Source organism: Tamandua tetradactyla, chromosome 12 (assembly GCF_023851605.1).
Source record: "Tamandua tetradactyla isolate mTamTet1 chromosome 12, mTamTet1.pri, whole genome shotgun sequence".
NCBI lineage: Eukaryota > Metazoa > Chordata > Mammalia > Pilosa > Myrmecophagidae > Tamandua > Tamandua tetradactyla.
Genome location: NC_135338.1, coordinates 27,779,566 through 27,792,613, shown reverse-complemented (window position 1 = coordinate 27,792,613; position 13,048 = coordinate 27,779,566). Strand labels below are relative to the sequence as shown.

The window sequence follows — 13,048 nt, the reverse complement described above, 5'->3', positions numbered from 1 at the left end:
GCAGCTGAGATTTGTTACCCAATGAGGTTCCCCTGTGCACCAAATATGACACAGGTTCTTCAAGGTCAACCAGGTTCCCAGGTTGAAGTTTTGATCCAGAACGGCTTGGAATAACATGTTTACAGAACCTGAGGCTCTCACGACCCAGAAAGAACCTCCCTCACAGAACACCTCCGAAAACTTAGGGGGAGAGAGTTCTCTTTGGAGCTTACGAAGTCTAGGTGGCCCAAGCAGATGTGTTTTCTTTTGGACCCTGTACCTTCTAGAGATGAGAATAGGGAAAGCAGATCGATCTCACCTCCTGTCTTCACAGCTCACCTCCAATGCTATTGGGAAAACAGGCAGGCAAATAAGACAACCCAAGGGATGGAGCTGAGACAGGAAGGACATGATTCCCTGGAAGCCTTCCTTCAAAAGTCTCTCCTTCTTGCTCCCTCCCCCTCCATGGTCCCAGAATGTAACAGCATTGCCTCCACAAATCCACTTGTTCTATTATTGTGTACAAAAGAACTGGACGTGATTAGAGCAAAAATCTACTCATTAATTCTTTTATTAGAATACCATTAAGGGAAAGAAAACCTTTCCTCAGAGTTTAAGAGTGTATCATGAGTGAACTCGTAAGGGTGATTTTAAGGTACTACTGCTATTTTAGATGTGACAACCGTATATTTTTGTAGTTCTTATAAATTGATAGTTACAAATAATGTATTACATGTAGAATTTTCTTTTAAAATAATCCAAAAAGGGGAAAGGAATGGGTGAAATATAGAATAAGCAAGCCATGTATTGATCATAGAAGCTGGGTAGTGGGCACATCAGGTTCATTATATAATGTTCTATTTTGCATGTCTGAAAACTTCAATAAGATTAAAAACCTGGTGTGATGATGGCTCAATGGCAGAATTCTCAACTGCCATGCCAAAGACCTGGGTTCGATTCCCAATGCCTGCTTATGTTAAAAAAAAAAAAAAAAAAAAAAACCCAGGTGCAGAAAAATGGTCAAGGAAACACTTAAGCATAAGCAAACCCACATGGAGTTGCTATTCTGCCTTCCAGACTGAGTAGCCTTTTTATTAACTCTGTTCTTTCCCTTCTATACCCTTTGCCCTTTTTACTTTTACAGATAAAACAAAAATTATCTCTACAGATGCAACTTTCAGAAATGAAGCTCAAAAAGCGGAGGAGTGTACTCTTGTACAACCTAGTCCTCCCCCCAATAGCCTGGACTCCAGTCAGAAGGCAATTCAGAAAGCCAATGACATGCTACAGAGAACAGTAGATATTACTCTTGTCTGAGTAATAAATCTTCCTCTGGCACTTCAAGCAAAACCTATCAAAATTATCAAGCTTTGGCCTGGAGGTCAAAGGAGACAACCCAAGAAGACTCATCCAATCTCCAGCTCAGAACTTGATTAAAAACACAAAATGACTTCCTCAGTGACAGACTAAGTTTTACAAAGGCAGGTAACAAAATCCTATCATTTGCCCCTTTCTAGAGATCAGTGTCTGATAGAAAAATAAGCACTCAACTTCTGAACCAATCAATGGGTTGTTTTCTTTCTACACCAAAATCAAACACCTAGATCCTGTTCCAAGTTTTGTGTCCCACAGAGTAAAATAAGGGCTGTAGAATCAGATTTCAGGAGTCCTTTCTAAATTAAATTTGTAATCCACTCCTTACCCCTTTGGCATCACTATTGGGAATGAAGATCCTGAGAGCATTGCAAAATACAAGACCAATGTAAAGAAGCAGACAAATAAAATGAATGCTCAAGATGAGCAATTCCTGCTACTCCCAGCCATAATGAAAGAAAACTTTTGGACAATGCAATCCCAGAGGTAGAGGAAAAAGCTTCAATAAGGGAAAGTCAAGAAACAAGACTAATTTTAAATGTGAAACACCACCAAAGCCAATTGTTGTTTTACTAATATAGTTACCTAATCAACTTCATCAATTCATTAGATCAGTGATCCTTAAAATAAGCTTCCCCCAAACTCAAGAGAGTTGCTGCCAGAGATGGTGAAAATTCCTGTAAAAGGTAAAATCTTGACTTACATTGGTCACATGCAAACAAGCATAAACGAAAACTAGTGAACAATTAACCCGTTAATAACTGACCATGCCTACTTAAGAAATTTTATCGTTTAGTATACTTAGATACAAAGGCTACTTCCAAATTTTAAGGCAAACTTTGCCGAAGTAATCCAAACACCAGAAAACGCTTAAGAAACACACATTTTGGTCAATACCTTAAGACACCGTAAAGATGTCTTAACACCTGCAGTTTACATAGTAAAAGCCTTTATGTACTACTTATTTGTTCAAATTCTCTTCAACACCTAGCTGTATCATCTAAACAAATATGGTTAGGTAGAACGAATTTAACTTTTGAAAGAGGTAGAACTGGATTTGAAATACATTATACTTAACTGATCCTTACTGAACTAAATTTAAATTATGCATCAAAAATAACTTCTTCAGGGGTAAGAAAAGGTGGAAACAGAAAACCAAGTCAAATGACAAAATAACAAATCTAAAACTGAAGTGTGTACCATGCTGCCCAGTTACCATATTTAAAGAACCTCTTTCTACTTTGTCAGCAACTTCCAAAACAATGCAATGCTTTGGCTGACCTGCGCAGCCTTCAGATACCACAAAGGAAAACCTAGGTTCAACCCTTGAAATACTTAAACTTATTCCTTCCATTTAATAGGTGGACCACACAAACCCCTTTCTTGAATTAGCCTCGCTTTTTAAAGCACCAGTGTTACAATTTTTACAGCCTTGGATATGCAGAAGTGGCCTCTACTCAAAAAATAGCAAAAACCTTTCAAATGTTATCTTCAGAGACTCCTAACCCATCCTCCATTTTAAGAAAAGCCAAAGGCTAAATTTTTCTAGGGCTTCTAATTTTGCCTTTCTCAAACTCCATGTAAGGCTAGAGCAGAACAGAATACCCTAAAAGAAAAACAAAGTGGAACAATTTTCGGGTTATGAAACCAGTCCTAATAGAAATTCCCCATTTACTCTCACTTTGTAAAGTTCCTGAACTTCCTCCTCTAAGATTATATGCAATTTACGGTATCACATAATAGTGGTTATTACATAATAAATAGTTCAAGATTCAGAGAATACACAGTTAAAGCACTTCAATGTACCAGGCTAAAATAATTAGACCTTCAGCAGATATTATCACTGTTGCTAATATGTATCCAGTCTTGGGCCCAAATAGAAAACCAGAGAATCTAATCAGCCTCCAACCAGATTCCTAAAAGAAATAATGTACAGTTCACGCAGGTATAGGGCAAGATTTGAGGGCTCAAGTATAGGTTCTAAGAAAGCATAGGGACATGGAGAGACACGTTAAGAAACCATTATAAACTCAGTAATTATTTGTTAAGTTTTTATTGACCATATTCAACTAATCTGGAAATGTCAATACTACTTAAAAAAAATCAATTAACTTCTAGGAGGGATTTGTAAATGTGTTGAATGAAGACAAGAGGGAGAAGTGAACAGCATATTACTTTCTTCAGACAAAAAGCAGTTTTATAATATTTTATTATCAATAACAAACAGCTGCTTTAATGTATTGTCTTTGCTGTGCAGCTGTGCTGTTTAAAGGGTGGGTGGGAGGACACCTTAACCCCAACAAAGAAAACTCAAATTAAGCCTTTATATACAAGCAAATTTAGAGCTCTTTTAAGTGTCCAAAGCCATTAATTAGTTTAATTGAGGTATTAAACTAATTCTGAATTAACATATTGAATAACCAGGAACTAAAATGTTCAAGTTTTTTCTAGTACAAAAAAATTAAATTTGCTTTAGTTATAAAAGAGCTCTATCAATATACACAAACTATATACCTCAGACATTCACAAAAATGTGAGCAGAAGGCTTATCAAAAGACATTTAATACAATTAGTTTTCAACAACCCTTTGATGGTCCACATCTACAAAGATATCCAAGTCCAACCCAACCCCCCTCCAAATCCCACCCCCACAGAAAAGCACATACTTACCAGAATTTTTAGCAAGTATGGTTTGGGAATTAGTTTTTGTTTCGTTTCTTTTTTTTTTTTTTTTAAAAAAAAAGGTCCCCAGGGCAAGTTATTTACAGTTTAATTGCCACTGTCAACTGATCTGGACCTTGACCTGGACCGGGACCTCTGACGATCAGATGCTGGAGACTTAGATCTACTTGAAGAACCACGTTTCTGGCTCTTCTCAGGCACAGGAGACCTACTAACAGAACGGGACTTGCTCCGGCTCCGGCTCCGGCTCCTTGACCGGCTGTAAGACTTGCGACTACGAGAACGAGATCGGCTCCGAGACCTCGAGGAACTCCTGCTCCGGGACCGGGACCTGCTTCTTGACCTACTGGTGGGGGTGGGTGGGACGGCAGGGGGTGGGGGTGGGGGGGGAGAAAAAAAACCCTCAACGTAAGTAACAGGCTCTACAAATCCACTAAACAAAACTTTTCACTTAAAAACATTAAATACCTGTGCCTTTTGCTGCCTTCAATTAATTTGATTTTTCTCCCATTTATTTCCTTTCCAGAAAGTTTTTCAATAGCATTCTTTAAGTCACCGTAAGAGGCAAACTCAACTACCCTAAGGAGGAAAAAAAAAGCCACTTGTAAAGTATATACATCCTGCAGTCTCATACAATGCATTGAGATGTCCAGATTATGTTTTCTGTGTTTTTCACCAGTGGGTCTACTTCTTAGTAGATTAACATAGCACTAAGTAGCAGAACAGGGGTCTCAAAATTCAGTTCTACTGATACTTTGGGCCAGGTAATTCTTTGAGAGGTACAGTCCTGGGAAATGGAGAACGCAGCATTCCTGGTCTCTACCTAGTAAATAGTAGTATCACTACTTCCTACCAGTTTTTGCAACTGAAAGTGCCTCTACACATCACCAAACACACCCTCAGGAACAAAATCATCCCTAGTTAAGAACCATTAAATTGAGAATAACAAAAACTTTTTAAATTGTATGCTTTATGCCAAGGATCATATTTCATTTTCTTTCCAAGTGAGTATCCCATTATTGCAGCTCCATTTATTGAATTTTTGTTTGATTGGTTTGCTTGTTTGTTTTTGCTAAGTACATGGACCGGGAATCGAACCTAGGTCTCCCACATGGCAAGCGAGAACTCTACCACTGAACTACCACTGCACCCCCTGACCATATCAAATTTAAAATCCTCAAAAATGCTCCAAGTAAAATGCTGAGAATACTTTAAGTAGCATACATAACCTCCAGTATATACTCACCCTTCATTTAATTTAGGTCGATGTGCATCCGCAAAGGTTACTTCCCCAGCTTGTCTCATAAAATCTTTGAGATCCTTAACACAAGACAATTATGTTAAGCAGAGAAATGAAAAAGTGACACACAAACAACCACATGGTATATAAAAAAACAAGACTACTGAAAGAGAAGATGTTAGATAAAGTACAAACATGGCATTTACCACACTTGTATTCTATCAAAAGTCAAAATTATCTATGCCAGGGCACGAAATAAGAAAACAGCATATTGCTTTTAAGCAAAATGCTAGAGGAAATTCAGATTTTAACATTAAAGTAGTTATTAGTCTATACTGAGTTCAATACAAAAGAAAAAAAGAACAAAAACGAAACAAAACAAAAAAAACAGTACATTTTTATGAAGACTAAAGCAGAAGTTTTATATTAAAAAAAAAACATTTACAAGACACCAGTTATTTTGTGCCCCATATGTCATTAAAAAAGTTTACTTTACCTTTATTAACATTTCCCTAGGCTAGTCAAGCAGCAAACCATTAATCGGTCGGAGAAACCTTCATGACATATGCCCGACTGGCTCTTCGCCACCCACTTGAAGGACACTACCCAATCGATGGAAGCCTTTAATCGCACTGCCCTCCCTATTAGCAGACTACAGGCGGATGCAGACATGTTCTACTCTTGTGCAGTTACCAAGGACCACTTTACTGCGATCAGGATTCCAACGACCACCTAATTTCGTATCTTTCAACTCTTTTCGACCAGGACCTCTTATTCGGAAGCGTTACAGGAAGACAGGTCTCAACTTAGGGATCAGATCACGTTATCAAGGCTCTGGGATCGCTGCAACCCGGCACTTCAAGTGAGTGCACCGATTACGTCTAGACCGGCAAACACAGATCTAGAGGTGGCCAACTGATCACTGTAGGAGCTGACTGCCAAAGTCAACCAGGCCCAACCAAGAGTGACCAAGACAACGATTAGGATAACCCACAGGCACTCCTCGTCATAAGGCCAACGACACAGATAGGCTGGCAAATAAAGGGTTTAATATTTGGTTAAAATTGATTTTTAAAAACAAGAAAAAAATATCCTCAAAACATTTACATTTGATCACTAGTATTAAAAAAAATTAAATATCCCCCAATTACATTTAATTAAAATTTTTAAAATTACAGCTCAATTAATAAATCCATAATTTAATTAAAGAAAAAACTACTTTTAACAAAGCATACCATTAAGATATTAACTACCCATTAACTTTTAAAAAGCCACATTAAAACAACTCAAAACTGTATTTCAACAAACCTGCCAGCTGACTCTTGAAGATAAATTCTCAACTATAAGTCGATTTTCTGTTCTTACAGGTGGAGCATTTCTGTGGAAGAAAATGAGTTCTCACAACACAGAAATGCAGTTGTGACCACTTATGCTCAATATGGATAGAAGTTCAAGCAAGTAGACGTGACACTCATGTCTTCCATCGATAGTTTTCCCATTATTCTATATAACACAGACTCATCAAGAACAGTGGGGTTAACAGGAAGAATGAACTGATTATATGGTAAATCCCAGAACCATTATTTATTGCTAACCATTCTTGAACTTAAAATACCGACCCTGCAGTAATGACTGTTCAAAGCAGCTATCACATACCGTCTATCATTTCGAGGTCTGCGACTACTAAAACGATCAGAGTAGCGTCCTCTACCTCTTCCACCTCGAGATCGAGCCCTAGCATGTTCAATAGTTACCCTACAGAAAGAAAAGAAAAAAAATCTTCATTATACACTTGAGCTTCATAAAAGATGTTTTATTTAAAAAACTAATACCAGTAACCTACTGTGCACTATTTCCAGTGCTAACCAGTTTACAATACTAAATAGTTTTATAGGTTCTCACCTTTCACTGCAGAGTTCTTTTCCATCAAGTTCATAAACAGCATCATCTGCATCCCTTGGATCCTCAAATTCCTAACACATAAGCATGAAAAAATTCAGGGACTCAACAAGGTTTTAGAAGTATATTCTGTAACTTAAGCGCACTAAAACTTGACAGAATGTTAAAATAAATCTTAATGACCGTTATCAAATAAATAAATCAAATCCAGGAGGGTCTGAGGGTCAGTTCCCTCCAACAAGCAGTAAGGTTCTTACAAGTTCAGTGCTTCAAGATAACCTAATGTTGTCTAAAGACAAATATTCTACTCATGCTAAGATAAAAAATACTAATTATCAGAAATTTCTACCTACACAATGATGGCAATTCAACTAGTTCTTAATACTTACCACAAAACCAAAGCCTCTTTTCAGATCAATATCTCTTATTCGTCCATACCCCTTGAAGAATCGTTCCACGTCTTTCTCTCTGGCTGCTGGATTTAGCCTCCCGATGAATACTCGACAGCCACTCATGATGTCCAGCCAATACTACCTGTTAGAAAATAATTCTTTTCAATTGAGACTATAACCACCGAATGTTAAAAAGAATTTCTGGTCAAGGGGTTAAAAACGTAAATAGCATAAAATAAAATGTTTACCAGCTGATGTTATAAACAAGAGTCCCTCTTATCAGGCCAGTTGTCCCTTGCAGACAAAATTAAAACTCGGCTCCCAACACGATCCTTCCCTGGGCCCAGACCGCAGCAACCGCAACGCCCACTGCCACCTCTCGAACTGCGCAGCCGCACACGCTCCCCGACTCTTCTGGCCCCCTCCCATCTGCCGCAGTTAGGAAAGGCCGAGAAGTGCGGGCGGAGCCGACCCCGCCCTCCGCAAGGCCAGTCCAATGGCGACACGACGCGCGCGCGTCGCCACCTCCCGGGAGCGTCACAGCGGGTGGAAGCCGGAATCTCGCGACGCCAAGGCCGCGCCTGCGCAGAGGGCGTCGGGCGGACCCTAGGCAGCCACAAAATGGCGGCCGCAGAGTCAGCGGTGGGGGAGAGCCGCGCGTGCCAAACTCCCTTCTCCTTCCCCCTCTCCCCGACTCCACCGTTCCGGAGTCATTGTTCCCACCCGCAAAAAAAAAGGTCAAACCATACCCCGAGTAAAAGGCAAGAGGACTTCCAGCCCATTACTCCAGGGGTTCGTTAGATCAGGAAAAAAGGCGGGGAGGAACACACAACCCCTCCGCGCAAAAACAACATCACCACCCTTCCACCTTCAGCACCCCTAAAGCAATACAAAAGGGAGACGTGCCCCAGCGCCCACCTCGAATAAACTGCGCTCGCTAGACGCCGTCCTCCGCAAAGAGAGCAGCCCTGGCCACTCGCGAGCTGAGCGGCCATGAAGAAACCTCGATCCGAGAAGCCTTTCCCTCAAAGTGAGCCACTCACCTACCGGACAGGATCTTTGGCAGCTGAGACCCAGAGTCGTCCGTAGTCTGCGACAGAGTCGCCTGCCTCCCCGCAGACCAGGACTTAACTCGGCTACGTCTCCCCACAACTGACGCACTTAGCAGCTCTGGCGTTCCACAAAATGGAGGGCGCGTCTCGCGTCACTTCCGGGACCGCCCCAGGATTTATGACCCCTCCCCATAGGATTTAAGGCCTGAAGTGATTGCGGGGCGGAGGAGGTCTCTTTACCTCCACAGCCCCAGCGATCCTCGGGCCGCGGTGGGCGGGGCCAAGGGGCGGGAACTGCCGTGGGCGCGGGGCAAGGCTGTCGCGTGCCGGGGTCTAGGGAGCCGTTGAGGATGTTCGTTTCTCCTAAACCGTGAATTTCTGTTCATCTCACATAAAAATATAACTAAGGCAAATAACATTCCTTTTTTTTTAATTCAACCCAACAATATACGAACACAAACATCCTTACCGTATGATCATTCCATTCTTGATCCTATTTTAATCTTAAGTTTTTTTCTGAAGCCGCAGACCCCAACCCTGAAGATTACGGAGTAAAAGAATCTCAATTTGCAGTAATATCTGGCGATTTGTCTGATCCTTGGCTGTGTGCAACTAAGATTGCACTTTGAAGGGGACTCCTTGATCCTTGGATGCGTTGTGTAGTTAGTTATAGTGACAAGACTAAGGAAATGGAATATTTTTTAAATGGAAGATTTTTGCATGATGAAAAGTTTAAATTGGGGCTGCAGATCGAAGGCCATCTTGAAATGAGGCCGAAATGCAGGTTTCTGCATTTCCTCCACCCAAGGACTAAACTGTTAGAAGAGGTTTCAAGCTGCTTTTTTAGTCCAAAAGTTTATGGGTACCACGCCCTTTTCAGGTTTCTGTAATGTAGCACATGAAAGTCTACAATTCTTCAGAGACAATATTGTACTGCCTAAGTGGGCGCGAAGCATGGCTCAGCGTCCTTCATTCTGCCTTTTCCCAGTGAGTTGGCAAGCTTGGGAATTTAGGCGTAAGAAAAACCATGGTGAAAAGGTTACTTGAATGCTTTTAGGTGGAAGCTAATGCACCCCTTTTTTGAGTGGTGCCCAGAATCATTGGTTGAGTACTTGCAACTAGAATTACACATAGTTAAAGTAGTCCACGAAGGAGACAACAACTGACCCTTACTCTGACCTCCAGGGACCTTAGGAACTCTGGGCTCTGAATTTGGATAGTTTGTGTGGGATGTGACGCTTCATGTAGTTATCCTACATAGAAAAGAACTTCTGTGGATATATGGCAAACTACAAAAATAGTATCTATGATTGGGGAGCCTAGGGTGGATTTAAAAGAAAATGTGTATTTCTTAAATTAAAAGAAAAAAACGTTATCTTTTAACTGCTAGCCTAACAAACATTGAAATTTTGTGATGCACAGATAATCTCAAACCAGTCCTTGTTTTAATAATATTTGTTTGCATTTAAACTAAATTTGAAAGAAAGAAAAGATAAAAACAAGAAAAGAAAGAAATCCGTCTTTCAAATTTTCTTTACGTTTTGTGTGCATGTTAAGAAATTTGATCTCCAAAAAAGAGGGCTGACCTTTTCTGGCTCCTGGGGTATAACCTCTACATCCTTGGAATCTCCTGGGATAGGAGTGTCTTTTGTTATTCATGGTGTTTCTGGGTACCACACCAGATAGTTCATAAGCTAAGGAGATGACAGGGTGGGGATACCTATACTTGTAGACTTAGGGTGGGTGCAGACCACACCAGAAAGACCAACCATGTGGATCTGTGACCCCTGTCATGGCAGCCTGACCTCCCAGACCTCTGGGAAGAGAGAAAAGATTGTAGATTAAGTTCAACCGTATAAGCATTGATTCCACCGATCAGGCTGCATAATGAAACCCCATATAAACTCTAGACTCAAGAAGCTTGAGTGAGCTTCCTAATTGATAAGATACATCCTGTGCCTGGAGTGTGATGTGTCCTGACTCCACGTGAAGTACAGAATTGCGCTTGAAAACCTCCCAGACCTCGCACTTTGCATCTCTCCTTTGGGATTCTTATTTGAATCCTTTTACTATAATAAAACTATAATCATGCTGTTAAAAGAAATAAAATAGAGTTTCTCGGCTAAGAGAATTTAGATGGAATCGATAGATCTTTCTGGAGTTTATTTACCTTTCTGCCTGTCTCAACCAGATATCCACAAACTGTCAAAGTATGCAAAGCCTCAAGCACCAATACTCCTCAAAACCCTAAGGACACCATAAACAAGATAACTCAGTTAAAGATCTAACCTGAAAGACAATTAGAGTACCCCAAACACCCACCACCCACAAACAACTTGTGTATGCAATCTTTTCCTTTATAAACCATTGCCTAGAAATGCCAAGATGGGTTGCAATTTGGGTTGCTTCCTGAATCTGTGCTCCCCGAATTGCAATTCTAAGACCCTAAATAAATGCTTTTATTGCCTTGCAGCTTGATTTATTATTTCTAGGTTGACAGCTCTTTCAGTGAGTTCTAGAGTCAGTCCAGAGAATTATCTATCCTGAGGGGGTGGTAGGAACGTCAGAATTTTAGGCAGTTGATCAGACATACAGGTGGCCTGGGCCTCACAATGTGCGTATGAAGCTTACAGAGCAATCATCTGTGCAGTCTGACCTACCTCAAAGTTGGAATTGAATTGAATTATAGTCACTGTTTGAAGTCATTGCAGTCTACAAATTATGGACACAATTGCTACTGATTTCACTTACTAGAAATTATTTTTGCTGCAATAAGGAAAGTAATCTGGAAAAAGGTTTTCTGGGGGTGAAAAATAAGAACAATGGTAATGTATACCATGAAAAAAGTTGCCACTTTTAGCCCATGCTGTCATGAATTTCTTTTTTTTCTTTTCAAGTTAATTTTTTTATTGCTTTTTAATTTTTGAACCTCTTATTTAGGACTAGTTTCAAACATATAGTACAGTTAGTTACAAAAATAATACATACAGAGAATACCAGCATATCCCTATCCCTCCAGATACCCAGATCCACCGATTTTAACATTTTACATTTGTCATATTGTTTAATCTACTATCTTCAATCCATCTGTATTAGTTAGGGTTCTCTAGAGAAACAGAATCAACAGGGAACACTTGCAAATATAAAATTTATGAAAGTGTCTCACGTGACCGTAGGATCGCAGAGTCCAAAATCCACAGGGCAGGCTGCGAAGCCGATGACTCCGATGGATGGCCTGGATGAACTCCACAGGAGAGGCTCACCAGCCAAAGCAGGAATGCAACCTGTCTCATCTGAGTCCTCCTTAAAAGGCTTCCCATGATTGGATTTAGCATCACTAATTGCAGAAGACACTCCCCTTTGGCTGATTACAAATGGAATCAGCTGTGGATGTAGCTGACGTGATCATGACCTAATCCTATGAAATGTCCTCATTGCAACAGACAGGCCAGCGCTTGCCCAATCAGATGAACAGGTACCACAACTTGGCCAAGTTGACACCTGTCCCTAACCATGACACCATCTATCTATCCATCTATCTGTCTCTATGTCTGTCAATCTATCAATCCATTTTCTGAAAACTTGACTCTAGGTTATATGTATCATGCTCTTTTTTTTGTCTTTTGTTTTTTTAATATATTTTTACTGATAAATCTTCACACACAACATTCCATACAAAGTATACAATCAATGGCTCATGATATCATCACACAGTTGTGTATTCTTCACCATGATCATTTTTTAGAACATTTGCATCACTCCAGTAAAATAAATTTTAAAAAAGAAAAAAAACTCATACATACCATACTCTTACCCCTCCCCCTCATTGTCCACTAGCATTTCCATCTACTCTATTTTACCCGTTATCCCTCCTATTATGTGTTTTTTTAATACATATATTTTTACTCATCTGTCCATATCCTGGATTAAAGGAGCATCAGACATGAGGTTTTCACAATCATACAGTCACGTTATAAAAGTTAAACCTTTACACAATCGTATTCAAGAATCAAGACTAGTGGAACACAGCTCAACAGTTTTAGGTACTCCCCTCTAGCCACTCCAATACACAATAAACTAGTAATTTCCACAAAAGTAATTTTTCTTCAGTGCCTAGTAATTTAATACATTCTTACAGAACATGTCTCCAGCAATGTTAGTTTTCCATGATAACTGTGTATAAAAAGTCTCCCTACTGGATTGTTTCTTATCAGTTTACCCAATAAACACAAAGTTGTTTTCCATAAGCAGAATTAATCTCTCTCCTATGTGAGCCTATAATATCCTGTCTATAATCCTATCATTCCCTCTTTACTGACATATTAAAAACATGTCTTATTCATTTCTTTGTTTTCCAGAAAGAACTAGCACAGCAAATACTCAATATTTATAGGCCTGGATTTGCATGAGCATTTTTTCAAGTCCTGTTT

At 39.8% G+C, this 13,048-nt stretch overlaps 2 protein-coding genes across 9 annotated transcripts in view; one reads left to right on the top strand and one right to left on the bottom strand.

Annotated features, from left to right (window-relative positions):
• The window catches only part of SLC10A1 (solute carrier family 10 member 1), a 28,740-nt gene extending 24,357 nt beyond the window's left edge, over nucleotides 1-4,383 (top strand). The window contains exon 5 of the mRNA XM_077122847.1: nucleotides 1,124-4,383. Coding sequence (XP_076978962.1) covers nucleotides 1,124-1,296 — 173 coding nt within the window. The 3' untranslated portion in view covers nucleotides 1,297-4,383. The remainder of the gene's footprint in view (nucleotides 1-1,123) is intronic.
• Nucleotides 3,545-8,808, bottom strand: SRSF5 (serine and arginine rich splicing factor 5). Of its 8 annotated transcripts, none has more exons than XM_077122849.1 (9): nucleotides 8,485-8,795; nucleotides 7,815-8,172; nucleotides 7,564-7,708; nucleotides 7,178-7,248; nucleotides 6,932-7,030; nucleotides 6,584-6,653; nucleotides 5,282-5,355; nucleotides 4,504-4,614; nucleotides 3,545-4,381 (listed from the first exon to the last, which is right to left on the bottom strand). In XM_077122849.1, exons 3-9 carry the CDS (start codon nucleotides 7,687-7,689, stop codon nucleotides 4,123-4,125), a joined length of 810 nt encoding a protein of 269 aa, XP_076978964.1. In that variant the 5' UTR covers nucleotides 7,690-7,708; nucleotides 7,815-8,172; nucleotides 8,485-8,795; the 3' UTR covers nucleotides 3,545-4,122. The 8 variants fall into 8 exon arrangements, 7 of the variants coding, with proteins under 7 accessions (XP_076978964.1, XP_076978968.1, XP_076978969.1 ...); XM_077122853.1 differs by having other exon boundaries at nucleotides 8,610-8,795; XM_077122854.1 differs by having other exon boundaries at nucleotides 8,614-8,795.
• Nucleotides 8,809-13,048: the final 4,240 nt, after the last annotated feature.

Excerpts from the sequence above, each read along its gene's own strand:
- SRSF5 (XM_077122849.1), bottom strand. The coding sequence starts at position 7,689 with ATGAGTGGCTGTCGAGTATTCATCGGGAGGCTAAATCCAGCAGCCAGA. Across the intron at positions 7,031-7,177 it reads AAAGAACTCTGCAGTGAAAG|GGTAACTATTGAACATGCTA; the intron begins GTGAGAACCTAT and ends TTCTTTCTGTAG. Across the intron at positions 6,654-6,931 it reads AGACCTCGAAATGATAGACG|AAATGCTCCACCTGTAAGAA; the intron begins GTATGTGATAGC and ends TTTCTTCCACAG.